The sequence below is a fragment of the Cyprinodon tularosa genome, unplaced genomic scaffold (assembly GCF_016077235.1).
Source record: "Cyprinodon tularosa strain WSP-4 unplaced genomic scaffold, ASM1607723v1 ctg298, whole genome shotgun sequence".
Taxonomy (NCBI): Eukaryota; Metazoa; Chordata; class Actinopteri; order Cyprinodontiformes; family Cyprinodontidae; genus Cyprinodon; species Cyprinodon tularosa.
Window position 1 is genome coordinate 208,130 of NW_024039005.1, and position 27,298 is coordinate 235,427.

The 27,298-nt window shown below is 41.5% G+C and overlaps 1 protein-coding gene across 4 annotated transcripts in view; it reads right to left on the minus strand.

Moving 5' to 3' along the window:
• Positions 1–27,298, minus strand: part of syt7a (synaptotagmin VIIa) — a 179,904-nt gene that overhangs the window by 34,593 nt on the left and 118,013 nt on the right. For 2 of the 4 annotated variants that reach the window (XM_038291251.1, XM_038291250.1), the window contains 3 exons: positions 26,686–26,856; positions 22,784–23,167; positions 4,519–4,650 (listed from right to left, as the gene is read on the minus strand). In XM_038291251.1, coding sequence (XP_038147179.1) covers positions 4,519–4,650; positions 22,784–23,167; positions 26,686–26,856 — 687 coding nt within the window. Of the gene's footprint in view, positions 1–4,518; positions 4,651–22,783; positions 24,723–26,685; positions 26,857–27,298 lie in introns of those variants that run through there. The other 2 variants (XM_038291252.1, XM_038291249.1) reach the window with 2 other exon arrangements.

The following is a 27,298-nucleotide window of genomic DNA, read 5'->3' on the forward strand; positions in this document are numbered from 1 at the left end:
GGGGAATCTTTTAACTTGTCTGTATGGATTTTGTTTTATCATGTGTCAATAGACTCATCAAGAGGCTTTATGTTTATGTTGCGGTGCAGAGAGGTGCAATTAAAGTACAAATACTTTGTTACCTTTCTTAAAGGCAGGAAAGAGGATTCTGGGGTGAAAGATATCTCCAATGGCTGTTAGTGTATTTTTTAGCAGTGCGCATGCGTCATAAAAGTTCTCTACGCTGGAAACGCCTCTGCCGGTAACTTTGTGTTTCACCTAGAGAGGCAGCAAAGGGCCAGGATGCACCTAGTCAGCAGGAAATCTCCATAAGAAGAAGAAGAGGCCTCTGTGGGCGATATCAAATACAGCACCAACTACAGAATTAAATCTAATTTACCTTTTTTGTATTATTATTGTATTTTTTTATTATTGCAGCATTCTGACATAAGCTTGCAATACAGGTAGGTCACTCTGTTCAGTCTTTGTATTTGTTTTTATTATTTAGTGTAACCTTGATAGATCTAAGTTAAATTCTATTCAGTTTATTTCTATAGCTCTAATTGGAGTAAAATCAACTCTGAAATTCTGACACTGATACAGAGCAGCACCATGTGTAACCTGACTGTTAAAATGGACTTTTTAGGTCTTACATTAATCGCAGCTCATTTTACTGTGTCAGTGTATCTCCTAATATCCTGGATTTAACAATCTGGCTAGGCTTAAAACTTTCCTTTTTGATAAAGCTTCTAGTTAGAGTGGCTCAGGTTATCCTGATCTATCTCTATAGTTCTGCTGCTATAGGCTTAGACTGCTGGAGGACATAGGGACCCCTTTTTCATCATTCTGCTTCATTCTATCTCTATTCTCCCACTCTGCAGAATCTGTTAGTTCAATCTCTAACGTTCTGCTCTCTCTGCTTTTTCTCATAGTAGCTTCATCTGGTCTGTTCCTGTTTGGCTGTGACTCCATCCTGGAGAGAAATATCAGCTGTGCTGCTGCCATCAACACCTTTGTTTCTAGATGTTGGAGCTTGGCCTGTTTTCCAGTGTAGTCCTGTTTCTCTGACTGTGACTAACTGGATGTGCTCTCTTCATCCTCTGACATGGGAGCTGGCTCGGAGCTCGTCTGCCTGGCTGTGTGTTTCCTGGACGGGGCCGCCTGTGGAGCTGGTTGACAGTTGCCTTTTGTATCTATGCTTCTTTTTCTATGTCTGCTTCTGTCTCCTTGAACCCCAGTGGGCCTCAGCAGATGGCCGCTCACACTGAGCCTGGTTCTGCTGGAGGTTTCTTCCTGTTCAAAGGGAGTTTTTCCTCTCCACTGTCGCTACAAGCATGCTTAGTGTGAGGGATTGCTGAAGAGTCAATGAGTCGATGCAATCAGCTGGTTTTCCTTAGATAGAAAACTTTGAATCAATCTGACTGGATGATCTGGTGAGCTGGAAAGTGACCTGAGATGACATGATGGGAATTGGAGCTATAGAAATAAACTGAATAGAATTGAATTGAAATTGATCAATCTAAACTATACCTTTAATGTAAGATACAGTTTTAGTGGAAAAAAATAAAACCAAATAAACAATTAAAGAAAAGTTTTGTTGTTTTACTTTGTGAAACATAAAGTGCTGTTTTAATGTTTCCATTTCCCTTTTCTAAGGTTTTATTTTTGTGTATTTGTTTTATTAATGTTGGTATATTAAAAACAGTATAAATTATAAAAGGTATATATCTATATACTTATTTTTAGATCTTATTTTAACCACCTATGGTTTCCCAGTGACACAATGAGATTTCATGAAGTGTAACAGAAGCAATGCATGAGGAGATGAGTGATGATCCATGATTGAAAGCTGTTCAGGGTTGGAAGGTGGTGAGACATAAATGAAAGTGTGGCTTTGTGCTACACCTTAGAATAGAAGTTGTGTTGTGAGTTTGATTGATTATATAGACACCTGTGAAAGCAGCGTAGACACGCCAAGGGGATCATACATTCCCTTTAAGCTTATACTTTAGATTTTTGATAAATTGCTGACAGCAAATATTTGATTCAGCCTCAAAACTAAGCAGCCAGATATCAAAAGTTTATTTTACATAAAAAAAAAAAATAAAATTCCTAACCTTGACAGAGAACAAAAAAGAAATAATTGCAAATGAAATTAGTTGACCTCACTGAAGGCTGATAGGTTGATCAATGCAAAGCTTTCAATGTGGGCATAAACTGACAGTCGTTCTGATTTAAAGTCGTAAAGATTATATGAACCACAGGTTAATCCTGAACATATCATAGTGCACTCAGTCATCAGGGTGGATCCTGGGGGCCACACACTGCTTCCCACTCGCTGTTTAGTCAATTAGTGGATTTTGTAACCCATTTGTAAAGGTTTCACCAAATGCAAAAAAAAAAAAGCTGAAAAGGACAAAGCTGTTTGAAGCCAAGTGAAAATAAAAAGCTGCCTTTATAGCAGCGTTCTAAAAATTGAGAATAGCTGCTCAGACGATCTGTCCTTGAATTTCCCTCTAATGTTGGATACTTGCATTAAAAAATTTACCTTTAAAACAACATCAAATATTTAAGACTTCTAAATAGCTAAATTATTTGCTGTCTTTATGTTAAAATTCCTCCCACATTTAGAGTTTGTTAAGCTGGTCGTACGCTGTAAGATCTTTCTGTCCTTTTTCGGCTGATTCTTCTAGATTTTTTCGATCGGGCCGACTTTCAGCCTGATGGTGCGTGGCGTAGTGAACAGGGGGTAACGAGGGGCGATCAGCCTCTAACGACCACCGCCCCCCCCATCAGGAATCAGAAGGTCAGGAGAAAATCAAAGTTGTTTCAAAAGATGAGGCTGCTGCATAAAACCTGGAACTCAAACCTATTTCTGACATTTCTAATTGAAAAAGCTTCCTGGATGGAAGAGAAATGTCTGCAGACTTGGAAACAAAGTCCAGTGGATTGTTTTTTATTTTCTTTTTTTGGAACGACTCTGACCTGGAAGACGGAGAATCTCCGACACCTCAAACATGTTTTAAATCCAGTCGGCCATCTTAAGGTGGTCGTGGGCAAATCGCTCAGTGGGCAAACAAGAATTCTTCTTCTTCTTCCTCTCAGATATAAACCCAGCAGCATGGCGGGGGGGCAATGAGTGAAATGGAGTTCTTTCTGTCAAACTGTCAGACCGTAGTAGCCACGTTTGCTCAGCCATGTCTTTGTCCAAATACGTCGTCTCCTTTTCTTTTTAGGGCTTTCAGCACTAAATTATATCCAAGGCAGCGCGTTTCACTCTAGTGAGCTTCATGTTCCTCTGCTACTGGTTTGGCTTCCAGGTAGACGAGTCCCAGTAGCGCCATCTCACTGCGGAGCCGAGTCCCACCTGGTTTTTAGACGTACAGTGTGAGCAGGTAGATCTCACGCTGTGCGACCCGACGCTCTGATGCGAACAAACATGGTGAGCTGGGAACTTTTAAACCCTGAGGTTTCATTGTACGATGTGAGCTGTAGCTGCGTGCAACGATTTAAAATACCGTACAGAGTACGCCCGGCTTAAATAAAAAGGTAGTCAGAGGTAAATTGGGATTTATTTACACTCTTCAACCATTTTTATAGAGTTCTGTCACTAAATCATAAGAAAACTGGGGGGAGGTAATTTAATCTAAATTGATTGCAGAGAATTATAGGCTAGAGATTATGCAAGATTTACTGTTAGGTCTGTGGAGCAAAATCCTGATAATCTGGATGACCATCAGCGGATAAAGAAAATGGCCCGAGCTATTTGCTTAACATGACGCTGAAGTCGTTTATTAAAACTGGTCCCATTCCACTAGAGAATCCAGAGCTAATTATTTCAGGAGATAGCAAGGAAGCAAGGCTGGATCGTCCTCACAGACGAGTGGAAATATTTTGGACTCGGAGTGTGTAACTTGGCTGACGAGGAAGAGGCTATTTCTGGCTGCATGTTTATGTAAGTGACTAACGCGTTATGGAATAATGAGGAGGCTCTCCGGGCCCTCTGTGGAGCTGCAGAGACGAGACTCTCAGAGCGGCGGAGGGTGATTGAAGGAAGCTAATGAGCACGAGGAAAAAAGAAGAACACGGGAATGAAAAGGGCTAGGATAATAAAAAGAATGAAAATGCAAAGGAAATACGACAATTACCAGCAGGAGGCCTCAGACAAGCAGGCTGAGGAAAATAGTGAGGAGAATGGTGCTACTGTGATGGAGACAATGATTATGGTGATGGTGGCAAATAAAAGTCCACTGGCATGGGAAAACACAGTTTATCTCATTGTTTAAAATGCTGCAGCTAAAAGCGTAATAAAGGAGTGAAGAACCAATGAGCATCGCACTCTGATGCTTTATGAGCTCGTTTTATCTCTTTTAGCGATCTCACCTCTGCATCAGTCTGTTTTTACATTTGCATAGTCTGAACTCATTTCTTTATAAAAAAGGCTCTGCTCTTCATCGGTTGTGAGATCGAATCCCGTTTCCCTTTCATGTACTTTCCTCACACACATACTCACAAAGCCTCTCATACAGTAGCTGGTACCTCTTCTCAGGAGGGGGCTCCTGATTGGCTGCTGGTGCTGCCTGCGCCGTTTCCTGCAGGTCAGGGATATTGGCAAAGTCATCTTGCTCTGCAACACCAATGGCCAAAGCCAGGACCACCAGCTTTCCTTCACTGGCTCCCAGTAAAGACAAAAGAAATGCAGTGGATAGAAGAAGAGGCAGGAAAAAAAAGGCAGGCAGCCAAAGGAGACATTTCACAGAAACAGGGAGATGGAGAGATCATTTCAGGAAGTCAGACGGAAGATAGGAAGTTTGGAAAAGGAAGTAGAAAAGAGAACAATATCAGAGAAACAGAGCATGTCGTTAAAACAACAAAAAACACAACAAACCCGCCTGCAGCGAGAGATTTACCCGGGGAAGGATATCGGTCAAAATGTTTGGCTTTTCACACTTTTTCTGTTTTCAATGACTTTGCTGAGTTTAAGGTTATGTTTCCAGATGATGACATCATCAGGTGAACCGCAGTCTGGAAAGAAACCACCTTCATCCACATTTTTCCAGAGACCGGGAGGAAAAACCTGATGAGGTCATCACGCCCGTAGCTTCCTATTGGGCAGCTTCAAATTGGTCATAGTCAAAAGTTTACATTATTTGAAATTATTGTATTTTTATAAGCTGCTTAATTAGATACTATATACAGCCTGGAAAAGGCTGGAAAAGGCTGGTAGTTGATCATATTTTAGGGTCAAAAAAAGAATAACAACAATAATAAATAACAGAGAAATATATTTCCTTTTACAAACTTTATTCCCTTTCTTATGTTAGCATCCTTTTTGTCCTTCCTTTCTTCTTTCCTTCTTCGTAAACTCGTCTTTAAATCGGTTGTTTTTCCTCCCTCCCTCCCTCCCTCCCTCCCTCCCTCCCTCCCTCCCTCCCTCCCTCCCTCCCTCCCTTCCTCCCTCCCTCCCTCCCTCCCTTCCTTGTACGATCAGTACTTAACCTTCCTAAAATATTCTAGCAGGGACTAAAGGAAAGTGTTAGGATGCATGAAGTAACATAAATGCTCGGTTTGTTGAAATCAATAAATATGTGAAATGAGGTGAAAGTGTCCCGAATAGAATTTGGATAATATGAACTTTATAATGAGGCGATTTTCTTTTTGACAGGTGCCGTCTGTGAGTTATGTTAATCTGAAGGAGGATTTAAAGACCTAAAAAGCTCAGGAATCATCGTCACTGATGTATAACAGGGAGATTATTTCACAAACTTAGAGTCATTGAGCGAAAAGCTTTATGCATGAAAAAAAGAGCAGATTGTAAAGTTCAGGTTTATATCTCCCCACAGCTTGACAGCAACATATTTTCACAGTCCGGGGCTTAAGCTAAAGGACTGCGGGTTTGGATGAGGGTAAGGAGGGGGAATTAACACTAGATGTCCCAGAGATTTTCAGTTTTCCTGCAAGCCCCTCTCCCCTCTGCAAGTTTGTGTATTCACTCTACCTTGCTAACTGTCCCTATTGTAATGCAAATAACCTGTGATATGACCAGCCCTTCTACATGAGACTGGATAAAGGCTGAAACAAACTGGCATCAAGACCATGTTCCAAGCACTTTTCAGTACCTGCCCCTGCAACATCATACCTTTTTGCAGGTCATATCTAAATCTTTTATTTAGGCAAACCTATTGAACAACCAGATATCATAGAGGTCCTAGTTCCTGAGCTGAGAACAGGTCATAACCATGCTTTTCCAACAAGGCAAGGCAGAGCCTATTTCTATTGTCCATTCACCAACAGACTAATTCATATTGCAAAGCTCACTATATGAAAGAAAGAATAATTGTATTTTGTCTTGTCTCGCCTTTTTATGTCATTCAAAATTTAATCTTAGAGAATGACAAACAGTATGCCTTTAGTATTGGAGTAACATTTATGTCACAAAAGGAACAGCCCTAGTCTCTTCATCTCACAATGCTGTCTCATGTGTTCTTCCTTTATTGCCTTTTCTTGCATACAAATGTTACCAAGTTCATTTGCAAGTAGCAGAATTAACTTTGGTGGACTCTCTTTGGTCCCTGTGCACGGCTTGTACAACACATGCTCGTCTGTTGCAGCCAAGCTTGTACGCCAAGCCAAGCCAAGCTTGACATCTCAATAACTCTGAGTCGATCTGCTGGGCCTATTTATTCTCGGAGCTAGACTTCCCACCCACAACCTTTACATTTCCACCTGCCGCCAGATTGGAATTTGAGCTGGAAACGGGTTTCCAGCACAAAACCGGCTTTCCGCTGGAAATCGAGAGCGGATGATGTTTGCTTGTTTGCCATCTAGTAAATGGGGCAGATGGTCATTGTTGTATAAATATTCTTGTCAGCTGATGGAGATATTTTCATTGTACAGATCAGTTGGGGGGACTGGAGCCAAATACCACCCCAAACAGCTCAATTTTGAAAAACAACAGACAGAAGTTATAGCCTTTTATTTCAGATAAAGAAAAACAGTCTACATATGGATAAAGCACTAAATATAATGTGGAAAAATGTAAAATGCAATTGTCCCATCTAGCAGTTTCCACATTCCCATGGTGAGCCTTTCCTTGCCACAGGTAAATTTGCCGCAGTGGACACAACGTTCAGTACTTCTGTTGTTATTGCAGAGTATGCGCACCTGGCATTGAGTCTTTTTTCTGCTGGGAAACTCTCATCTCACGACGTAGCTGTTTTTGCTCTTCCTCTTGTGTCTTTTCCTGCAGGAGCCTGTTTTTGAGTTCCTCTGAAAGCTCTAGCATGAACAGTCGACGACTTTCTTTCGATCCTGTACACGCTGTGTACAAAACATGTGCATTTGTGGCGGCCATGTAAAGCAGGTTATAAAACACAGCCATAGGCCACCTCCGTGTTCCTGAACGCACAGAGTAGTTGTGCAGTTTCTGGTCCATAATATCAACACCACATTTGAGATTGTTGTAATCAACCACAGTGTTTGGTTTTTGTTTTTGAATGTCCACAATTTCCACTCTGTGATGCATGGTACTAAGAAGAGACAGATTTCTTTTTTTTTGTCGCATACACCGTCAGCAAGGCACTTCCAGATTTGAACACCTGTGTGGAGTGCAACTGGCGCCCCGAGGTTTCCTTTGCAGTTGCTGGTAGCTCCCGACGGATTTTGTTGATGGTACCAAGCAGAGTTGTATTTCGCTGAAGGAGCCTGTTAGCCAAAGACAGACAGGTGAAGAAATTGTCCATAGCTACAGTCCTTCCCTTGTCCAAAAACGGTTCCATCAATTTCAGAACAACGTTCTCTGACAACCTCTCTCCTTTTGGACGAGTGGGATCCTTTCCCAAGTAAGGGATGGCATTACACATGTATTTTGTGTCCAGATCTGCTGCAATCCAAAACTTGATTCCAAACTTGTCAGGCTTGGATGCAATGTACTGCAAAAAGGGGCACCGAACCTTGGACGGAAACAGCTGCTCATCCACAGTAACATGCTGTCCTGGACTGTAGGACGACACACAGTTCTGAACAAACCGCATCCAGATGTCAGAAATTGCTGCAAATTTGTCATTGTGTATGCGTTCCTTGCGGGTGTCCTTGTAGTCAAAATGAAGGTACCGTCTTATTTCAAAAAACGGTTACGAGGCATTATGGGTTTGATATCTGCGTTTCCGAATTTATTGGCCCACATGTGTCGCATGGGACCAATGTAACCCATGGCAGCCCTTCGAAAAAGGATTACGAGGAAAGCCATCAGCTCATAGACACTCATCTGCCAGCTGGGGTTTGTTCTGCGGGCCTCGTGGACTGTGCAGTCTCTGATGGTCAGCAACATGTTCATATCCAACAAACACGGGAAGCTGCGAAGGTGACTTGTGATTTTGTGTTTCGCAGAATCTGTTGGCCCTCCGGATCCATTGAAGGCAGTCTGTGGGGTTTCAGGAACAGAAAAGTCTTCTTTCCAGTTGGACCAAACAGTGCCATCTTTCGCCTTCTCTGTGGATTTAGGCATTGTGCCAACATCAACAGTTTTTTGCTTTTTGCAAGGAGGGGGGTTGCCGCGCACTGTTTCTTCCTCTTCATCTTATGTAGCCTCAGTGTTTGAACTGTCCCGCTCAATAATATAATTGACCACCCGGCCCCTGGTCCGTCTTTGGAGTCGCATTCTCATCAGAATCATCCTATTCACTTGAAGAATCGGTTGCGCCGTTTTCATTCTGAAATGCTAAGTCTCCAACAGATCCACCATCATATTCCTAGTCTGGCATGCTCTGAAGCATGGCTAAAGCCTCCTGAGCGTTCATCCTTCTTGGTCGCCTTGGTTGTGCCATGGTGAATTCCGGGTGAATTCTGAGTCTGTGTGCTGTGCCTGCTCTATTTATCCCCACAGAAATTCTGTAAATTACTCAACTCCTTGAAAAAGCTCCTTTACAACACAAAGGGAGGCAACTTAAACAAAGAAACCCCAGCACACCAGCTGAAGTCACCAAACCACATTCTTACATTTGCATTTGATTTGAAAATGGAGCACCAGAGGAGAGCCGTTAACACCTTTGGGGGGATACTTGATACAAACTAGGTGCAGACTAAAGTCTGCACTTTGGGACTTTGAGTGTTAAAGCGTGAGGGGATGAGGGGAGGAAAGTGGTTGGATTTGTAGAGCAGCTGTGTCGGTCTGGAGGAGATGAAATGAGAAGAGTGAGAGAGCAGTGACCCAGAAAAAGATGAAACACGGCGTACACCTCCAGATACTCCATCTTTCAAATAGAAACAATTAGTCCAGATCTTCTTAATGAGGCTTAATAAAATCTTAACTGTGCAGAAAGATGCCCCTGATGTTCTGGGAGAAAAGGATGAATGTGGAGCGAAAGCAGAAGGAAGGAAAATAAGCAGACAAATGACTGAGAGTAGAAATGTCTTAAACATGTGTGGTTGTTGACGTGCAAGCTGCTCAAAATCGAGGCCATTAGGAGTCATTAATTAATTAACTTGATGAGAATAAAGACTCCACCTGCTTTTCGCTACTTCTATAAACCTGTAGTGATATTAGGCAAAATTTAATTAAATTAGCGTTTATCAGATTATCACAATCCAACACAAATCAGCCCAAAGTCTACAGGAAAGAATCTCTATTGCATCACAAATTAATATGATTTCTGAATATTTCTAATCATTGGGAATTTAGTCACAACTAAATATTTCAACTATTCAAAAAAAAAATGAAAAACCATCTAAATGATCACAAACCAGCTAATTCTTAAACTAAATAAAACAAATGAAACAAGCCGAAACTAAACATAAAGCATTATGGGAAACCGACACGCAACATTTCCAAGCAAGGTTTATTTAACAGTAAAGAAAAAAAGCCACCACACTTAAAATCAATGAATTTACTGAGAGTTTATCACTATTTTTAACTTGCAGGAGTGCACTCTCTCTCTCTCTCTCTCTATAAATATATATATATATTAGGGATGCACAATATAATCGGCCCCCTATCGGTATCGGCCTGTATCAGCCTTAAAACTGAATATCGGACATCAGCTTCTGAGTTTCTAAAGTCTAAAAAAAATAAAAGATACTACTTCTTCTTCTTCCTCAAAAACTTCTTTTTTACAGACTTAAAAACTTCTAAAGACGAGGGAAAAAATATTGATCCATTAAAATATCCCAATATCTTCATATGCTGATATATTGCCATTTAAAAACACCATATCAATCTCTTTTACTAATGAAATATTGCTATATGTCATCGTTATGCTACGAAATCCCCCGAAAATTCACCAAATGTTGCCATATTTTTATATGTTGATATATTGACGCGGTATCGATCTATTTTACTAACAAAATCTCACAAGAATTTGCAAAATATCACGAGAGTTTGTAACAGAACGATGAAATTTCACCAGATTTTGAAAGTAAAATAGATCGATACCGCGTTTTTAAAAATCAATTTGATATCAGCATATGAAAATATATTTGAGTATATTATTTTTCAAAGTGTCAGAAATGGATAACAAAACTGCTATTTACAATGACTACTTATTTTTGTCCAGCTTTAACATTGGTATCGATATCAGTTATCGGCTACATGAGTTTTAAAATATCGGCATATCGGATATCGGCCAAAATCCCAATATCGTGCATCCCTATTATATATATATGGAACTGTGCTGTCAGATGACACCGTGCACAGAAAATGAAAACTCATCAGGACCAATTACCACTAGGCTTTGAGGCCTGAAATACTTTGTTCACGAATTACCAGCTATTTGAGAATAATGATGATTTGCTGCTTTATTCACGTCCTTTCCTGCTTTCTGTCATTGCTAAAGATTTGCTAAGTTTATTCACAGTTTGAGTGTATTTCTCTCAGGATGGGAGTTTTCAGACAAACTAATCTCCACATGGAGAACCATAGAAAGCAAAGGGTTTAGCTTGTTGCATCGTCCACAATAAAAAACTGGGTTTTTAGTTTTTTTTCGCCCTCGCAGCTCCTGAAGAACACAGCAGATGATGAGTTATTGTACAGCATCCAAACAGAACTGATTGCTCTGCTATGCTACATAGAATATAAATAAATACTGCATAATTACTAAATTTTGTTCAAATTTAAATTATATACAGAACAAAAGACTATACATTTAGACATCCTCCATTTTTCTTTAAGTAGCTTTAAAGTTGAAAAGCCAGACTCACATAGGTCGGCTATACTGAAATAAAAAGGTTGAAATAACCTCAAAGTTCAGTTTTAAAGGAAAAGTCGCTCATATTCAGAATTCAAACTTCTGAAAGTTCTTTCAATCTGAAATGATAATTTCATGTAGAAATTTTGATCTGAATGTGCTTTACTGGAGGCATCCATGTTTGTCAAAGAACACTACTGCCACCTACTGGTTAGTGACGTCACGGTGCGGTATCGGCTGCTGATCAAGTCCCAGTGCTGTATCTGGTGTTTGTCACAACGCGCTATTATCCAAGTCATCTTGAAAACATTCTTCTTCCAAATGTTGGCTACATATTACGGGTTTTTTCTCTGGCCAGAAGTTCGATGGCAAATCCTCCCTCTTCAAGTTGGCGATCCAACGACCAACCCGTCCGTGGAGGATCAGGAATCAGAAAGGTGGAATAACTCTTTTTTTCACTTTTACCCGATGTATTCCAGCATCCAGCTGCCATGCACGTGGGCATTGTCAGTTTCACTATAGCTCTGGTGAATTTCAATGGTGAAGTCCTCTGGAAATAGGGTTGGGAATTGAAAAGATTTTCACGATTCCGATTCCCTTTTCGATTCTATGAAACGATTCGATTCTTTATCGATTCTTTTTTCGATTCCAATTTGGGGGAAAAAGGAGAACAAACAGTTTGATTATCAGCATCAACTGTGTTTACTTAACTATTGCACAATCTTACAAAATCAACAAGATCAAGATGTCCACAGGAAATGTGAAACTGGAGTAACATCTGTGTTTAAATGAAAAATTAATACAAGAACAAACTTAATAACCAACAATGTCTAATAACAAATGATGGGATAATAACCTATTTTAAATAACAAAAAATACTAATTATAAAACAGTAGTAGGGAAAATTAACAGTTATTTTGCAGAAAGATGAGCATATCTGCTTTTTCTGGAAGGATACGGGATCTTTCAGGGCTTATGGTGTTTCCAGCCATGGAGGACACCCTCTCAGATGGGGTGGAGGAAGCCTGCACACAGAGGTAGTTTTCAGCCAGTCCAGATAGCAAGGGCAGCGTATCTTGCTTGTTCCACCACCACAGTGTGGCGCTATCCCTGCAGGGGATGGAGGGCAAGCTTTTATAGAGCTGGATTTCCTGATCTACCCTCTGGGCTAAGGAAAGACGGGGCTTTGATTCACAAAGTGACCGCAGCTCGTTGTCTTCCTCCTCGAATAGTTCTTCCAACTTGCGTAACTTGCGTAACTTACGTAACGTACGTAAAAAAACGTGACGTAAGTCGTGCTCCCCAGAGCCGGCGCTCTAGGCTCTGGTGCTGCGGGAATCGAAAAAAGAATCGTTCAGCGAGCTGCCAAACGATGCCATGGAATCGGAAAATACGGAACCGGTTCTGAACAGGAACCGGTTTTCGATTCCCATCCCTATCTGGAAATCTTCAATAATTGTTGTCGATTGCAGATGTGTCTAGTAGTTCCCATTGATTTAGCTTGGAAAGCGGGGAGAATGGCGCTAGGCTTACCGCACCGTGACGTCACTGCTGGAAGATGGCAGGAGGGAGGGGCTACTATATTTGGGCAAAAATGGCCGCTCCCAGACTCAGTGATCACCATGAAAATTATTCTTTTTATTTTTTTACGGATTAACTTTAAATTAATGAAAGCTCTGCGAACGTATTAGTTTTAGGCATAAATAATGATCCATTGATTATTCCTCGCTGACTGAACTTTTCCTTTAAATCCACTGAGTTCCTAGTTTCTTTCGCTTTGCCTCGGTGCAGTTCGGTGATTATTTAGCCTTACAAGCATTTTTTTTTATCGAAATATTTATCGAAAATAGGTTAAAATTTATTTTGCGTGCAATCAGAAAAATGAACATAAGCTTGAAGTAAAGTCTGTTATTTTAATTTCAGGGTTCTCACATACAAATTTTGTTAAGTGAAGGACCTTTTGTTTCAGGGGTCAAATATTTAAAACTGTCTTATAAACTGGCGAGTGTTTTGTGTTATTATCTCCTTTTCTTCTAAGCACATAAAACTTTATACAAAGGCTGATATGTTTATTTGGAAGCTGCTGCTCTGAACTCACAATATGCAATTAAGAAGCTGAGGGAATGTCGTAGTTAATGAGGAAGAGAGAAATCAGAGAGACGGTACAAACTCCAGAGATGGCCGAATCAACAGCAACATGAAAAGATCTGGATGCTGACAGAAGAAAACATGGAGGACGATCACAGGATTTTCTTTTAGGATGAATAAATCAACCCAGCAGAACATCCAGCCAAGTCAAAAAAACATCCTTCAACAGGATGACTTATCATTTTCATTGTGCACCATGCAAACCATTCATGAACCCAAAGAATATAGATAGTTATAGTTAGCCAAAAGGGGCATATTCAATAGCTGGACACAGCTGAGACACAACCGGACAAATAAAGCTTATCAACATTTAGCAGATCAATAAAAAGAAAAGGAAGGCGGCCAAAAAAGATCCACAGTAAAACACATGAGAAGGCAACAAAAAGCGGCCAGCTGGATTCCTTGATTGCAGGAAAGAAAAGAGAAAATGTTCCTTTTTTCTATATGGAAGCTGTCTGCTTAAAATCATCTTCCACAGAGTTGGTGGGACGTTGCACTGCAGACTAACTAGGCCATGACCCAAAACATAGTAGAAAGGTAGGCCATAGAAAAATGGGATAGAAGTCAGGAAAGGCGGAGCAAAACTGATCCAATATGGTGGATAAGCTCAAAGCAAAACTCCACAAAGTTTCAGAGGGTTACGTTTCAGACGTACACCGAGATTTCAATAGTTAAATTCCAATATTAAGTTTGTCATCTTCTGAATGTGTCCAGCAGGTTTCAATGCACTCCTAATTATAGCCAATTTAGTCATTTTGGGTTTTAATTAAACTACAAAGCCACTGAATAAGGGGAGGCGAAAACTTCTGTCTCAAAAAATCAGTCTGTGGTGTAACTACCGGCCTCCCTCTGCTCACTCTCCATGCTTTAAACAGTCTAAGCTATGCTAAGCTAAGCTTAACTAAGCTAAGCTGCCTGTCACTACCCGATCCGTCCTGGAAGCACGATCGGTCCTGGAAGCACGATCCGTCCTGGAAGCACGATCGGTCCTGGAAGCACGATCCGTCCTGGAAGCACGATCGGTCCTGGAAGCACGATCGGTCCTGGAAGCACGATCCGTCCTGGAAGCACGATCGGTCCTGGAAGCACGATCCGTCCTGGAAGCACGATCCGTCCTGGAAGCACGATCCGTCCTGGAAGCACGATCCGTCCTGTGCTATCAGCTCGTCCAGATATCCATCCGGGTCGCCTTCGGTTTTATTTTGTTAAAAAGACCTGAACGACGTTTTTCCCTCCCCCAAAATAGTAAGCGTACTAATATATAACGTGTTGAAGGTTATTTATGTATTTCCTGAGAAAATAAATGCATTAAAATCTTTTCTGTTTTATCGCTCTGCTCCTAATCTGTACAGGAAATAGGATGCTACGCTACTTCCAGGAGCTAACTTTTTCCGCTTTGGATTTAAACATAAATGTAGTCTATTTGAGTTTTATTTTTTCTCTAATTATCTCACACAGATATAGTTTCATAAATTGTCTTTGAACTTTATACCCCTGTGGAGTTAGGAAGCATTTTTTTGGCATATTTTGCAAGAAAAAAGGTTCAAATGTATTTAAAGTCCTCAGACAGAGAGACGGATGGATGCATTTCACTTATAGCTTACAAAATCCCAAAACACACACTCCTCCCAGCGGAACCAACCCATCCTCTGCATCAAGAACTTTCTCACTCTTGAACATTTGGAGGAAAAACAACTTGAGTTCATGAAGACCGTTCCCTGTCAGGTTAATCTATCTCTCACTGGTCAGATGGATCTCCTAATAACAGCAATCCTCCCCTTCATGCCATGAAGGAAGCTGTGTGACTCTTATCTCTCATGACCTTCATTTGGAGCCTGAGAGGCTGAGAACAGACAAACCTCAACATTTTTCACTCCACACCCCTTGTGCATAATATGTTTGTTAAATCTAGGATTTTTAATGTTGCCTAAAACTAAGATAACAAAAACCTACAGTAGATCCAAGTGCAAACGGACCTGAGCGCATCTATTGGTGGAGAAGCACTTGCTGACTCCTTTTAGCCGTGGTTGAAAACCAGCGGATTATGCAACATGATATAGAGCTTCCACTGATATAATGGCTACTGGATCCCTCTTCTCTCATCACCCATTAAGTACAGGCATTAACACTGGGGACTCTCATGAAAGCACTTCACTTAAGGCAGCCTACATGAAGGAAGCTCAGGTGAGAGGGGGGGGAGACGTCAATGAAGCGGGGGGGAATTATTGATTCAAAGCCAAAAAAGAATGGAGATAGGTCTTTAAATGAATGCATTTAGCTGAAGTTCTCCAAAGGCGAGAGATCTTTGTCAATGACAGTCACACCTTCATTTGGCAATGATTCACCCAAACAGGGAAAGTGGCCAAGATGAAAATGAACTGTCCTGAGCAAAGGGTTACGTCTATTACCGGGCCCTTTGTGCCATCAATCATGTACGACATTGACGTTCTAGAGAAGAAAACACACCAACAATGACCTCAGATTCACATTTACAACAATAAGTGCAATGGCTGATGGTCATTGACCATATTGGCAGTGACCTTGGTGGCTCACGGCGCGCCGCCTCGCTGATGCCCATTTTAACCAGCTGCATCAGCTCAGCCGTGACGTCCAGAGAAAGGAGAACCAGCTGAGAGGGGATCCAGTTAAACTGATTCAGTGCACATTGAACACATGCTGCACCTTGACAGTGTCCTTGGTAATCCATCCCTTCATCACCATCTTTCTCCCTTATCTGCCCCCCCCCCCCCTCCTCGGGGCAGGGAGTAACAATATGTTGCAGAAGTAATGGTGCTGGTGACATAAGATCAATGCATCAGGGTTAACTCAAATCTACACAGAGCTGCAGGCCTTTCTGCTTAAACTGATGCATAGTGACCTGCAAGGATCCCTTATCCTCACCCACCTAAATATACTACCTTACAAACCACTGAAAAAATTGTTCTTTTAGAAAGACTTGAATATTTTGTTGGAATTAAAGGAACAGCTCTAGACTGGTTTAAATCTTATCTATCTGATCGAATTCAGTTTGTTCATGTTAATGATAGATCTTCCTCATGCTAAAAGGTTACCTGTGGAGTACCACAGGGATCAGTGCTAGGACCAATTCTCTTTACTTTATACATGCTCCCAATTGGTAGAATTATTAGACAGCATGGGATTAATTTCCACTGTTATGCTGATGATACCCAGCTATATCTGTCTATAAATCCAGGTGAAGCTAACCCATTACATAGATTACAGGCATGTCTGAAGACATAAAAACCTGGATGACTCTTAACTTTCTGCTCCTGAATGCAGACAAAACAGAAGTTATAGTCTTTGGACCAGAGTCTCTGAAAAAGAAGCTGATTAGTCAGTCACTTCATTTGGATGGGATTAAACTGATTTCAGATAATAAAGTAAAAAATCTTGGTGTTATTTTTGATCAGGACCTGTCATTTAGGTCCCATATCAAGGAGGTTTCTAGAATTTCCTTCTTTCATCTGAGGAACATTGCAAAAATTAGAAATCTCCTGTCCAGGGGTGATGCTGAGAAACTAGTCCATGCATTTGTTACTTCAAGGCTGGACTATTGTAATTCTTTACTATCAGGAAGTCCACAAACTGTAGTTAAAAGCCTTCAGCTGATCCAAAATGCTGCAGCCAGAGTTCTGATGAAAATGAAAAAGAGAGATCATATCTCTCCTATCCTGGCTTCTCTTCATTGGCTTCCTGTTAAATCCAGAATAGAATTTAAAATCCTCCTTCTCACATATAAAGCCTTAAATGGCCAAGCTCCATCTGATATCAGAGATCTGATTGTTCCTTATGTTCCTAACAGAGCACTTCGCTCTCAATCTGCAGGTTTACTAGTGGTTCCTAGAATTTCTAAAAGTAGAATGGGAGGCAGATCTTTTAGTTCTCAGGCTCCTCTCCTGTGGAACCAACTACCAGTTTTAGTCCGTGAGGCAGACATCCTGTCTACTTTTAAGGCTAGGCTTAAAACTTTCCTTTTTGATAAAGCTTATAGTTAGTGGCTCAGGTTATCCTGAGCTATCTCTATAGTTATGCTGCTATAGGCTTAGACTTTTGGAGGACATAGGGACCCCCATTTCATCATTCTGCTTCATTCTCTCTCTGTTCTCCTATTCTGCAGAATCTGTTAGTTCAATCTCTAACCTTCTGCTCTCTCTGCTTTTCCTCAGAGTAGCTTTGCCTCGTCTGTTCCTGTTTGGCTGTGACGTCATCCTGGAAAAAAACATCAGCTGTGCTGCTTCTATCAACACCCTTGTTTATAGATGTTGGAGATCGGCCTGTTTTCCAGTGTGGTCCTGTTTCTCTGACCGTGACTGAGTGGATGTGCTCTCTTCGTCCTCTGGCATGGGAGCTGCCTTGGAGCTCGTCTGCCTGGCTGTGTGTTTCCTGGACGGGGCCGCCTTTTACAGCTGCTTTTTGTATCTCTGCTTCTGTCTCCTTGAACCCCAGTGGGCCTCGGCAGATGGCCGCTCACACTGAGCCTGGTTCTGCTGGAGGTTTCTTCCTGTTAAAAGGGAGTTTTTCCTCTCCACTGTCGCTACAAGCATGCTTAGTGTGGGGGATTGTATTTGAGTCAATGAGTCGATGCAATCAACTGGTTTTCCTTAGATAGAAAACTTTGTATCAATTTGACTGTATGATCTGGTTGAACTGTAAAGTGCCTTGAGATGACATGTGTTGTGAATTTGGCGCTATATAAATAAACTGAATTGAAATTGAATTGAATTGAAAACCCCTTCAACTTTTTATCCGTGCATTTTTTTGGGGGGTTTATTTGATAAGCAACAAATAGTAAAGCATGATTGGAAAAAATGGCAAGATGGCAGGAGGGCGAGGGCGACGTAAAAAACTTAAAAACCTGGATGACTCTTAACTTTCTGCTTCTGAATGCAGATAAAACAGAAGTTATAGTCTTTGGACCAGAGTCTCGGAAAAAGAAGCGGATTAGCCAGTCACTTCATTTGGATGGGATTAAACTGATTTCAGATAATAAAATTTAAAATCTTGGTGTCGTTTTCGATGCAATCAGCTGGTTTTCCTTAGATAGAAAACTTTGAATCAATCTGACTGGATGATCTGGTTGAACTGGAAAGTGACCTGAGATGACATGATGTGAATTGAAGCTATAGAAATAAACTGAATAGAATTGAATTGTTACTATATTTGGGCAAAAATGGCCGCTCCCAGACTCAGAGATCGCAATGAAAATTAATATTTTTATTTTTTACTGATTAAGACAAAATTTATGAAATCACAGCAATTGTATTAGGTATCGGCATAAATGATGATCCATTGGTTATTCCTTGCTGACTTTTCCTTAAAACTCACAAATCTTTGTGGTTATAAAAATCTGAGAAGGTATAAATATTCCTAAATCCTCAACATCTGAACAGGCTGGAAACGGCAAGCAGACCAAAACTCCTAAAAGTTAACAAAAACTGTGTTTTATATAATTGGATGAAAACATTAGTAGATACGACATGCAGGAATATATAGATGTATTCTAGCCTTCCTACCAGTGTCTAATAATGAAGTAAATGCTGTTCTGTTCCAGCGGCTGCAGGCAGACAGGCTGAATGTCATCAAAACAGATGTTTAGCAGAGCGTGCAGTGGAACCAGTTAACAATCCTCCAACAGAACCAGGGACCAGTCTGTCACAGCTTCCTGTCATTTTTCACACAAGATCTTCTAAAAATAAAACATTTTCATGCTTTTTCCATCAGGAGCGTTTTGTTTCATTTCATTAGAGGAGCGTATTCTACACATGTTGGAAACTTGCTTCCTTTATCAGATATTTAAATGATGTCCAACTTCTAAATTGAATGTTTAATAAAATAAATAAATAAATTGAATGTTTAATATATGTACATAATAAAGTTGTTTATTTCAATATCTGATTTGATGTTTAATAAAGACAATAATGCAAAGTGCAATCCTAAAGCACTGACACAACAGCTCATTTATATTTATTCCTCTATGCCGATTAACATTCCTAATTGCTATTTTATAGAAAGCCGTTTATTGACTCCTCATTTATTTTAAGCTTCATTATCCTACATTAACACGATCAGTTGCTGTAATGTAGACTCAGCTCTGTGCATCCAAATAATAACATGACATAATATTCAAATTTACAATCTGATGTTACTGTTGTTAAAATTCTTGATATTTAAGCATAGATTGATCTTTTTGGAGATTTTAAAACACCATAAGGCAAATGTTGAAATCTATTTCAGTAATGTTAAAAGGGATTATTTTAGTTAGATGTAAAATATGTTTTTTATGTTAGAAAAATGTTTGTCTTGCATGTTTGATCCAGTGAAGAGAGTCTAGTTCCTTTATACCAATAAATATTGAAAAAGAGCTGAATTATAATTATAATGATTCCCTTTCATTCCTAAATGACTCAGATCATTTTTAAAACATGTTTTAAAGATAAGCCCTGCTTTCTAATAAAGTTAAATCAAACATATATTATCTGGATGCACAGGGTCTGCTGGGTCTCCCGTTCTCTTGATTTTTTTAAGCAGTCGATCGTTTAGGAACATTATTTCCTTCTAAATTAATGAAATGCTTCTTTGGCTTCAAGCAGGTAAAAGGCTGCAGCTCATGATTGATGACATAAAAACTGTGATTACTACGACCAAAGTTATAGCAGTGAGCAATATAGTGAGAAGATGAAGCAGTCCCTATTCATACAGTTAATCAGATATAAAATGCATTATTTTGCAATTCGATCCTTTTTTTATAGTATTTCGGGAAAAGTGTCAAAACAAAACATTATTAAATCTATATAGGAGGATCTTTTATTTCAGGGTGGATCATCTCAATCAGTGGTCCTCCTACCTGTCAATCATTGTGATGATTTGTTTACGTCCCGTATATCTGTGTAGAGCTACGGTTTCAGACAGTCATTGAAGCTCACCGTTCTCAACGCCGTTCTTTGAAAATGGCCGAGGGCCAGAGGAGAAAAAGTGTCTACGAAGTGTGTGAGAAGAAAAGAAAGGCCTCAGAAGAGGCAGATATATCCCAGAATGCTTTGCATGGAGAGCTGTCCTCGCAAAGCATTATGGGATTTGCTGTCGCCATAGGCTGTCGCTAGCTGACAGCGGCGCCTAATAACAAAGATGGCGCAGGCACCGTGCGGTGGAGGAGGAGTTATGTGACCAACGGAGCAAAAAGCAGTGATCATCTGTCTGAACGGTCAGTGAACTGAGTTCACTATAAAGTTCACTATAGAGTCCCCGCTCTATAGTGATGGAGGGATTTAGGGGTTAAGGCGGACGGACACAGTGAGCTGCTATGAGAACAGCTACTTTTAAACAGAGCGTGCACGAGGAGGAATGGGCTTGTGCACGCTTTGCACGCGTTTCCTCTAGGAGCGGGTACAGGGTCGTGCATGTGCTTTTTTTTTTTTTAAGAATTCACCAAAATCCTCCACAATACCTTTAAAGAAATCAAACAATTTGTTAAGACGACCCTCCTGCTAGGTTACCCTCGATAACAAGCTTTAGTTTTAATTTCTCTGAGCAAAAATAAGTGCAGAAGGTTTGACCTTAGCGCCAATCCAAAAAAAATAGAAGAATATTACTGTTTGAATGTCATGATTGTTTCCTAGGCTGTTATAGGTTCATTATAGAAGTGCAGCTGAACGGTAAAACCTACACAGGTAAGAAACCTTTACAAGCACCGCAGGTCTGCCTGTGAGCATCCTGGTCACAGTGCTGCTCTGGAAACATATTAGAAAATCTGTCTGAACACTAAAATGATTAAAAGAAAAAATACTTTTGTGAGCAAAAGTATTATTATGAAAAGAATCTTGGAAAATAGCAGCTGTATAGCTCAACTGGTAAGTTACCAGAGTCACACAGGAGGCCTGGGTTTGAATCCCCGCTGGGGGGGAATGAGCTGCCAAGACTCTTCATGTTAATGTCTGCTTGGTAGTGGTCTGCTAAATGCATTAACATACATAGATAGATTCAACAAAAGGTGAATGGGAGAACTACTGCCTCTGTATCAATCATCAGTTTCTCAGTTTGTAAAGAAATGTGGGCATTGAGGGTTGGAGTCTATCCAACATGTAAAATACCTAATTTGCAGGCAGTGTGCTAATTTGACAGTTCAAATTTAGTATCCTATTAATATAATACATCCAGCCAGTCCCTAGTATATTGCACACAAAAATTCATATTTTTATCATAAACACTATAGTGGAGGATTTTTGTGAATTTTTGAAAAGACCCGCCCTCTCCACTTAAAAAAAAAAATGCACATATACAATCCTGTACCCGCTCCTGAGAGGGAACCCCTATGAGAGCGTGCACGAGTCCCTTTCTCCTCGTGCACGCTCTGTTGCTGTTTGCATCGCTCATAGAAGCTCATACAAGAGTCTCTCCTGACTCTTAATAGATGTTTACCAAACGCTACAAAAGGAGACCCTTTAAGACCCTGAAACAGAGACTAGTTCATCCTAAAGACCTAATCTGAGCAGAGTGTCTGCAGGTCAATGCAGTGAGAAAACCAAACAACCTCTCCACAGACGCATGGCCCAACACAGAAGAGCGCCCCCTCTGGACAAGACTTTGCGCTACATCTACACCTGATGGACAAAGGACATTCTTTGGAGGACCAGAATGTTCACGTTTTGGACAGAGAAGACAGGTGGTTTGAGAGAAAGGAAGCCATCTATGTAAGGAAAGAAACACCAACCTTAAACAGGGGGGGGGCTCAGATTTCCGCTTTCAAAAATCTACAATCCAGCGATAAAGTTGATTCCTTCCCGCTATCATCCCAACCCCTTTACAGGACAGAAGACCTCACCTGTTCAGCCAGGCCAACTATTCCCTCTAACGACCCCCCCTTTCAGAGACATAGACAGGTATGTGGCATTGCAGGCTAACAAAGAAGCCAAACGACCCCCATTCCAAAGGGGGGGACCCGTTCATCCGTTTCTATTTGCATGTTTTCTAAACTAAAACCAGGCTTTGTTGGGCTGCTGGATAAAACCTGGAACTAAACGCTATTTCTGACATTTGGAATTGAAAAATCTTCCTGGATGGAAGAGAAACGTCTTTAAACTTGGAAACAAAGTCCAGAGGATTGATTTTTTAACTTTTTTTTGGAAAGCTACAATAGGAGAAATGACTAAACTCAGCTCGCTTCCAATCAACACATAATTCTCATTTTGTATTTTGACAGAAACAATATCCTTCCCTGGATATCAGATGCAAACATACAGAAAACATCAGAAAGATGAGAATAATTGTTGCCTGTAAATTATGCACTGGTTAGATCTTAAACATATAGAACTACTATATCGAAAGCTTTAAGGTTGTTAAAAGTGTTATAGCTAGTAAAGACATAGTTTGCACAAACACATATCATGATAAACCCATACAGAGTATACAATTTGACAGAAAAAGGATTAATAGATAATAGAAAGCTTATGGAGACTTACAGGAAGGACTTGACATCCAGACCGCGGTTCTTCATCTGGTCCATGACGTAATCCCAGCTGCCAGGACTTCCTCTGGAGCGCCCTCCTGTTCCTCCTCCCCTGTAGCGTGAAGCGGCGGCGCCCGCTGAGCCGCCTCTTGAGCCCCTGCCTCGTGTACCTGCTCCCCCAACCTCACCACTGTTACTGCCTCTTTCTCCTCTCCCTGCCCCCCCAGGTGCAGTATGTAACTGTCCCAAGCTTTGAGACGTGGTAGGCGGGTGGCTGAGACCCGGCCCTGACGGCTGGATCAGCGGCTGCTGCAGACTCTGCTGCCTCAGCAGCGTCCGAGGCCGAGAGGGAATGTGCTCCAGAGTGGAGGCATAGGATAAAACTGGCTCGCCAAAGCTGGGGGGACAGAGGAGTAAGGAGGAAAGGGAGCGCGTCAAGGGCCAAGGCCGGCAGAGGAGTGGTTTTTGAGGACGCATGAAGGAGTCCGAAGTTGTAGAAGAAGAAGCGGAGCCATGACAGGTGGAGGGGGGTCGTTCAGTGCAGGAGGTGATTAGACAAAGAGATTGGGAGCATCGGGAAGATATTGGAGATGAAGTCAAGTTGACATCAGGACAGAAGCAGGACAGTTCATCCAAACAGGAAGTTGAAGATTGTGTGATGGAGGAGGAGGAGGAGGGAGGAGGTGTGGTTGCATTGGAGGTCAAAGTGGAGGAAGGATCAGAGAGAGGAGTGTTGTTAGGTGGAGAGAGAAGAAGGAGGAGAGAAAAAGAGAGCAACATGAGGCAGCAGCTGTAACAGCAGTAGCAAAAATAGCAGTAGAAGGTGCAGCCTGCATGATGATCGCCATGTGAAATGTGCTGCTCGAGATGCTGAGTCAGACAATGACTCTGCGCTGGACGCAAGTTCGCCCTGCGTGGCGGAACAGCTTGGGTGTGCTGTTTGCGTGCAGCCGTGTTTCTCTGCGGCAGCGGTCGGATGCTGACGGTCCGTACAGGCGTGGAGCGGCTCTGAACCGCACGGCCGTATCTAGGAGTCCGCGTCGCAGTTTTGCTGCTTCCAGGCCTCACCGATGAGGGCTTGGTGTTCTGACGAGAAATCCCCATTTCCTCTACTTGTTCATCAACATTTCCACCTCTGATAGCCTCTCCTCATCTCTCTCTAAGTATTTTGGTCTTTTAAACACATGCAGGACCTCCAGAGACATCCTGACAGCCAACCAACTTCTGCACCAGGACTCCCTCCCTCTGCCAGGCTCCTAATTTCCACTCCTCCCCTTCATAAACACTGATTAACTGCCTTTCCTGACATAAAGATGTTACCGACTCTTTGTTTGCGTACAAAGACATTCAGATTTAGTTTAGTCTACAGTACTTCTGATCCTGAATTTTTCTGTTTTCTTTTTCTTTTAACTAAATATAACTTCCTGCCTTGTAACCCAGACTACGGGATCTAGGTCATAAGAGAGATACGGTTGGTGCATTACCTCATCCAACACATTTTACACACAGCTTTTCTTGTGATATTTCCTGAACCAAACTCTCCCAAAGAAAAGGATGAAAAAAGGGTCAATGTAAAGTAAACCTGTTAGTAGCAGACAGGTGGAGAATAGTTGGGGCAAAGTACATGATGACAGCGCGATGGAGAGCGATAGGAGCACAGGGTGACGATGGAGAAGAGACACAAACACTGGAGACACACAGACACTCATGGCGACCTGAAAATAGAATCCAATTACAGACAGGGGCAAAAAGAAAGATGAGAGGAGGAGAAAAGTAGGGAGCGAGGCAGTGATGAGCGTAAATGTGTTGTGGAGGAAGAAATCGCAGGAATGAAGTGTAAAAGGAATGTGAAGAAAATCACAGCAGCCGCGTTTAACTGCCTCATTTACACAAGACTGAATATAGACCTGAGATCATGTCAGACGTCATGGATGAGATATTTTTACAGCCAACACACAGTTTACATTGCAAGTTCATTTATTTCCTTAAAAAGCAACGATTTAGACTATTGTTATACATGCTGGTGTCATCCAGGTCAGTCATTCCAAAAAAGTTTAAAAAAGAAACTTTAAACTTGGAAACTTTGTTGTTTCTCTTCAGGAGGATTTTTCAATCCAAAATGTCAGAAATAGCGTTTAGTTCCAGGTTTTATCCAGCAGCCCAACAAAGCCTGGTTTTAGTTTAGAAAACATGCAAATAGAAACGGATGAACGGGTCCCCCCCTTTGGAATGGGGGTCGTTTGGCTTCTTTGTTAGCCTGCAATGCCCCATACCTGTCTATGTCTCTGAAATGCATTGCAGGTTTAATTTGCATGTTTTCTAAAGGCTTTGTTGGGCTGCTGGATAAAACCTGGAACTAAACGCTATTTCTGACATTCTGAATTGAAAAATCTTCCTGGATGGAAGAGAAACGTCTTCAATCTTGGAAGCACAGTCCAGAGGATTGTTTTTTTTAAACATTTTTATAATGAGGATTGTTACAGTTAGAGAGAAGGAGAGGATTTCTGTGTTTCTGCTTTTCTGCGGCCTTGCAGGCGGTGCGTAAATCCAACAGAAACCAGAGTGACCTCTTCAACCAGAGGACATCCTGATCTAATCCCAGTATCACCTCAGGATCCTGGTCAATGTTTTTCTAATGACTTGTATGCAATTCCTGACCTAATCTCAGCTGATCAGCATGACTTATTAGATCCTATCATTGATGATTTTAGTTCTAACCCTTGAAAGCCAGATTAACGTTTAAACTTGGGCTTTATATTACCCATCAGTGCATCTTTTATCAGACAGGAGCACAAATTATTCACATTCAGGTGTTTGTGAATTGATCACAACATTTCTGGAATACCGGTTTCTTATTGCTTATTAGTAAGTAAGCCGTTTTTTTTAGATTAACATCATTATCATTTAATAAATCTTTGCCTTTATTTAGTATATAACTATACGCTAACCTCAAACTGCAGAATGGAGAAAAACACCACCCTAGTTATCAGCATTGATGAGCCTAGTTGTACTTCTTGGGTTTATTTTAGCCCCATATTCCTCTGAGGTCCACTTAGAAAATAAAAACAGAAAAAAACAGGATCAGGAAGTACATGTTTTTCATTAAACTAGAATAATGGCGGGGCTGCAGGGTAGCGCAGACACCTTGCATGAAGAAGGTTCCCAGCCCGGAGTCTGCATGTTCTCCCTGAGCATGCATGGGTTCTCTCTGGGTACTCCAGCTTCCTCCCACAGACCAAAAACATGACTGTTAGGTTAACTGGCTTCTCTAAATCCTCTTTAGGTGTGAGTGAACGGTTGTCAGTGTGTTGCACTGCGAGGGACTGCAGACCTGTTCAGGGCGGACCCAGCCTCTCGCCCAGATAGGCCCCGCCCCCACCGCGACCCTGACGGGACTAAGCAGGACAGGATGGATAGAATAATGCACTCAATAGCAATGATCTGTGTGACCGACGGACTCCACTGCGGAGAAAAGCATCAATTGGAGCAGTTCTGTCATGTGGCAAAGAAAGACCATCTCTGCTGTAACTAATGTATAGTCCAATTTTATCACACATTGGCTAAAGTAATTCAATTTATGTGAGCAAATTAATCGGGTTGTTTAAATTCTATGTCAATAGGCCCGTTAAAAATATGCATATTTAATGAGCAATGCATTAATGTGCACAGAAATATGATTGGGTGAGTTTTTAAAGGTTATTTATGAGTCAATGAGCAGTCGAGCACCAAAAGAAAACTTTTCACAGCAAGCAGGGGAAATATGATGCATGATAGAGACGGAGCTTTGGTCAGAGGTGGAGATATTATTTCCTTCACCCATTTTCTGTCATTACTGGGAGCTCTACAGGGATGAGCTCCCTGGAAATGCATCTGCATGTAGCTGAAGGATAAGCTAAGCTTTGGTTCTGAACTCACTTGGTAGGTCTTAATCCTCCGGCCTGCATGTGGCTCTGGACAGTCTGCCACTTCCCAGCCTTCACTTCTTCCGTCACCATGCTCTTCACGCTGTCACTGCGATAAGGACCCCCCCCAGCATCCCCACACCCAGCAGCGGCAGCCCCCTTCTGGCCGCCTGACACCGCCCCACTAAGGGGGAAGAGATGATGCAGAGATCCCAAAGTAGACAATGGAAGGGAATAATGACAGGCAGAGGAGAAAAAAAACACCAGAGAGCGTGAGAAAGACACAGAAACAGAGACAGGCAGGAAAACAGATTAAGAAAGCACATGGCTAAGGAGGTGAGAGCGATCGGGGGACTGTGTGAAGGGGCGGGCCCGGGGACTGTGTGAAGGGGCGGGCCCGGGTTTGGAGGTCAAATAGAAAGCAGGTGGGTGAAGTGGTCTGGAGTCCAGCGTGGAAAAGGACAGGGATGGGGAGAGGACGGCTAGGTGAAGCAAGGAAAGGAGGAGACGCATTTCAGGGTAGCCTGTGAAGGATGAAAAACCAGCATCAAGCTCCTCCTTTGGGCTTAGAGGACTTAAAGAAAGTTTACTTATTAGGCTTAGGCTTGATGTGCTTCTTTAAGGTA